Source organism: Tupaia chinensis, unplaced genomic scaffold (assembly GCF_000334495.1).
Source record: "Tupaia chinensis unplaced genomic scaffold, TupChi_1.0 Scaffold142100_1, whole genome shotgun sequence".
NCBI classification, from domain to species: domain Eukaryota; kingdom Metazoa; phylum Chordata; class Mammalia; order Scandentia; family Tupaiidae; genus Tupaia; species Tupaia belangeri.
Window position 1 is genome coordinate 481142 of NW_006201951.1, and position 3788 is coordinate 484929.

Consider the following 3788-nt stretch of genomic DNA (forward strand, 5'->3'; position numbering starts at 1 on the left):
AGGCGGGTTGGGGCGGGTGGTGTGATCACTGCCCTGGCCGGCCGCAGGAGAGGCCACCTGGCCCGGCAGCGACGTTTCACCCCAGGTCTACTTTCGAGGGCACAGTGACAGTCAGATCGTGGCCAGCCGCCCCCATCCGGGCCTGCCTGCTGGGAAGCTCAGAGCTGTGGGGTCAGGGGCAAGGCCTACTCCCCCACTCCCAGCACCCTCACACATGTTCCCAGGAAGCTCACCTGTCCATCTGGGACATCGGGCCTAGGCAGGACACAGAATCAGGGAGAAGAGAGGACCTGCCTCTGAGGTGGCCCCGGGACAGCCCAATGGGAGAGGCGGCAGCCGCAGCCTCCCGACCCAGGGGTGGTGCAGAGGCCAGTCTACCCTGCCTGCAGCCTTCCAACGCTGGGGAGGGGGGGCTGGCAGGGCGAGGGTGTGTGGGCCTCACAGGGGGGTCAGGGGCCATGGGGTGCTGTGCTGCAGGAGAGGCGCGATGGGCCACGCTGGGGACTGCCTCCCCGTGCTTTGGCAGCGAGAGCCCCTCGGGAGTCTCTGTGGGAGCCGGGGCCACAGGACATAAGTGTCCTCCAGGGACAGAGGCTGAGAACAAGCGGGCCACGGCGGGGGCGGGGTGGGCAAGGGCCATCTCCCACCGCTGCAGAGCCCTCACCAGCCTGGCGCTTCCGCCCCCAGGAACTTCCGCAAACACCTGCGCATGGTCGGCAGCCGGCGGGTGAAGGCCCAGAGTAAGAGTCGGGCGCGGGGCAGTGGGCCGCGCTGCGCTTGGCGGCTGGGGCTTTGTGCACTGCTCGCTGTGCGCTGCAAGACCTGGGTCCCTGGACCCCACACTGCCCAGTTGGCGTCCCAGACCCCACCCCCAGGCACCGGCAGCTACTTGCTGGGCTGCGGACCCAGGCTCCACCCCATTCTGCCCCTCCTGGGCCTCACCTCATTTCTGCTCCTGGGGGCTGTGCCTCGGGTTCCGCCCAAGCCCTGCCCCCCTAGGCAACGCCCCCAGCTTTTTCCAGGCTCCCCTGGCGCCGTCACCTGGACCGTTCTACCAGGCCCGCCCTCCCCTAGCCCTCGGTCACGCATCCCGCCCCGAACCTATGCCTTCAATGCCTGCCTACCAGGTGTCAGGCCCCGCTGCTGTTGGCGCTCACCCGAGCCTTGTCCCCTCCCCAGGCCACACCCCCTCTGGCGCAGGGCCAAGATACGCCCACTGGCTGATGCGAGTTTTGCTCTCCGCAGCGTTCGCTGAGCGGCGCGAGCGGAGCTTCAGCCGGTCCTGGAGCGACCCCACCCCCATGAAAGCCGACACTTCCCACGACTCCCGAGACAGTAGGTCCCCCGGCAGAGTCCAGCCCACCTTCCCAGAGGACCCCCTTAGGTCCCCAGCCCCTTGCCAGGCTTCTGCGCTTTTGCTGCCGGAGCCTCAGTCTGCTGCCCGCGAGGTGAGCGCCAAGGAGGCGTGTATAGGAGCTCGCAGCCACTCTGGGCCCCTGGCCCTGCACGCTGTTCTCGCCAGGCCCGCACTCAGGCCCCCCAGGAGCCCAGTCCTGCCGGGCGGTGACCTTGGCACAGCCCCTCCTGCCAGCCCAGAGCACTTCCAGGGCACAGTTCGAGGGCTGGGGGCGGTGGCTACCTCCTGACCCCTCCTGCCTCCCAGGCAGCGACCTGCAAAGCTCACACTGCACGCTGGACGGGGCCTTCGAGGATTTGGACTGGGACGCTGAGAAGAGTCTGGAGGCTGTGGCCTGTGACTTCGAGGGCTTTGTGCCCCCCAAGGTCATGGTGAGGCCCTGGGGCATGCACCACCTTGGAGCCCTGGTCTAACCTGTGACCCACTGTCTCTGCTGGGACCACCTGCACCCTGGGTGGCCTGGAGTGGGGGTTGGCTCTGATGGGGCCTGGGGCTTCCCCTGAGGCCTGCAGGAGGAGGCCCTGGCTGGGCCTGGCTGCTAAGCCGTGCCCTCTCCTGCAGCTCATCTCCTCCAAGGTGCCGAAGGCCGAGTACATCCCCACCATCATCCGCAGGGATGACCCGTCCATCATCCCCATCCTCTATGTGAGTGCTCGGGCCTGTCTGTGCAGGTCGCACGGCCACCCACACAGCCAGTCCCTACGCCCCCGCGGGTGCTGGCTGGGAGGGCTCTGATGCCACCTGTCTGTCCCCAGGACCACGAGCACGCGACCTTCGAGGACATCCTGGGTATGAACCCTGCTGATACTGTAGGAGCCCTGGGGCAGCCAGGGGAGGGGAGGGGTGGGGGGGGGTCTGCCAGTGGGCCGCGCTGCGCTTGGCGGCTGGGGCTTTGTGCACTGCTCGCTGTGCGCTGCAAGACCTGGGTCCCTGGACCCCACACTGCCCAGTTGGCGTCCCAGACCCCACCCCCAGGCACCGGCAGCTACTTGCTGGGCTGCGGACCCAGGCTCCACCCCATTCTGCCCCTCCTGGGCCTCACCTCATTTCTGCTCCTGGGGGCTGTGCCTCGGGTTCCGCCCAAGCCCTGCCCCCCTAGGCAACGCCCCCAGCTTTTTCCAGGCTCCCCTGGCGCCGTCACCTGGACCGTTCTACCAGGCCCGCCCTCCCCTAGCCCTCGGTCACGCATCCCGCCCCGAACCTATGCCTTCAATGCCTGCCTACCAGGTGTCAGGCCCCGCTGCTGTTGGCGCTCACCCGAGCCTTGTCCCCTCCCCAGGCCACACCCCCTCTGGCGCAGGGCCAAGATACGCCCACTGGCTGATGCGAGTTTTGCTCTCCGCAGCGTTCGCTGAGCGGCGCGAGCGGAGCTTCAGCCGGTCCTGGAGCGACCCCACCCCCATGAAAGCCGACACTTCCCACGCCTCCCAGTAGGTCCCCCGGCAGAGTCCAGCCCACCTTCCCAGAGGACCCCCTTAGGTCCCCAGCCCCTTGCCAGGCTTCTGCGCTTTTGCTGCCGGAGCCTCAGTCTGCTGCCCGCGAGGTGAGCGCCAAGGAGGCGTGTATAGGAGCTCGCAGCCACTCTGGGCCCCTGGCCCTGCACGCTGTTCTCGCCAGGCCCGCACTCAGGCCCCCCAGGAGCCCAGTCCTGCCGGGCGGTGACCTTGGCACAGCCCCTCCTGCCAGCCCAGAGCACTTCCAGGGCACAGTTCGAGGGCTGGGGGCGGTGGCTACCTCCTGACCCCTCCTGCCTCCCAGGCAGCGACCTGCAAAGCTCACACTGCACGCTGGACGGGGCCTTCGAGGATTTGGACTGGGACGCTGAGAAGAGTCTGGAGGCTGTGGCCTGTGACTTCGAGGGCTTTGTGCCCCCCAAGGTCATGGTGAGGCCCTGGGGCATGCACCACCTTGGAGCCCTGGTCTAACCTGTGACCCACTGTCTCTGCTGGGACCACCTGCACCCTGGGTGGCCTGGAGTGGGGGTTGGCTCTGATGGGGCCTGGGGCTTCCCCTGAGGCCTGCAGGAGGAGGCCCTGGCTGGGCCTGGCTGCTAAGCCGTGCCCTCTCCTGCAGCTCATCTCCTCCAAGGTGCCGAAGGCCGAGTACATCCCCACCATCATCCGCAGGGATGACCCGTCCATCATCCCCATCCTCTATGTGAGTGCTCGGGCCTGTCTGTGCAGGTCGCACGGCCACCCACACAGCCAGTCCCTACGCCCCCGCGGGTGCTGGCTGGGAGGGCTCTGATGCCACCTGTCTGTCCCCAGGACCACGAGCACGCGACCTTCGAGGACATCCTGGGTATGAACCCTGCTGATACTGTAGGAGCCCTGGGGCAGCCAGGGGAGGGGAGGGGTGGGGGGGGGTCTGC

The 3788-nt window shown here is 68.0% G+C and overlaps 1 protein-coding gene across 1 annotated transcript in view; it reads left to right on the forward strand.

Annotated features, from left to right (window-relative positions):
- NSMF (NMDA receptor synaptonuclear signaling and neuronal migration factor) overlaps window positions 1–3788 on the forward strand; it is a 34951-nt gene that overhangs the window by 10573 nt on the left and 20590 nt on the right. The window contains 5 exon segments of the mRNA XM_006163361.2: window positions 688–740; window positions 1246–1335; window positions 1664–1788; window positions 1979–2062; window positions 2173–2206. Of these exon segments, the coding sequence (XP_006163423.2) occupies window positions 688–740; window positions 1246–1335; window positions 1664–1788; window positions 1979–2062; window positions 2173–2206 (386 nt within the window).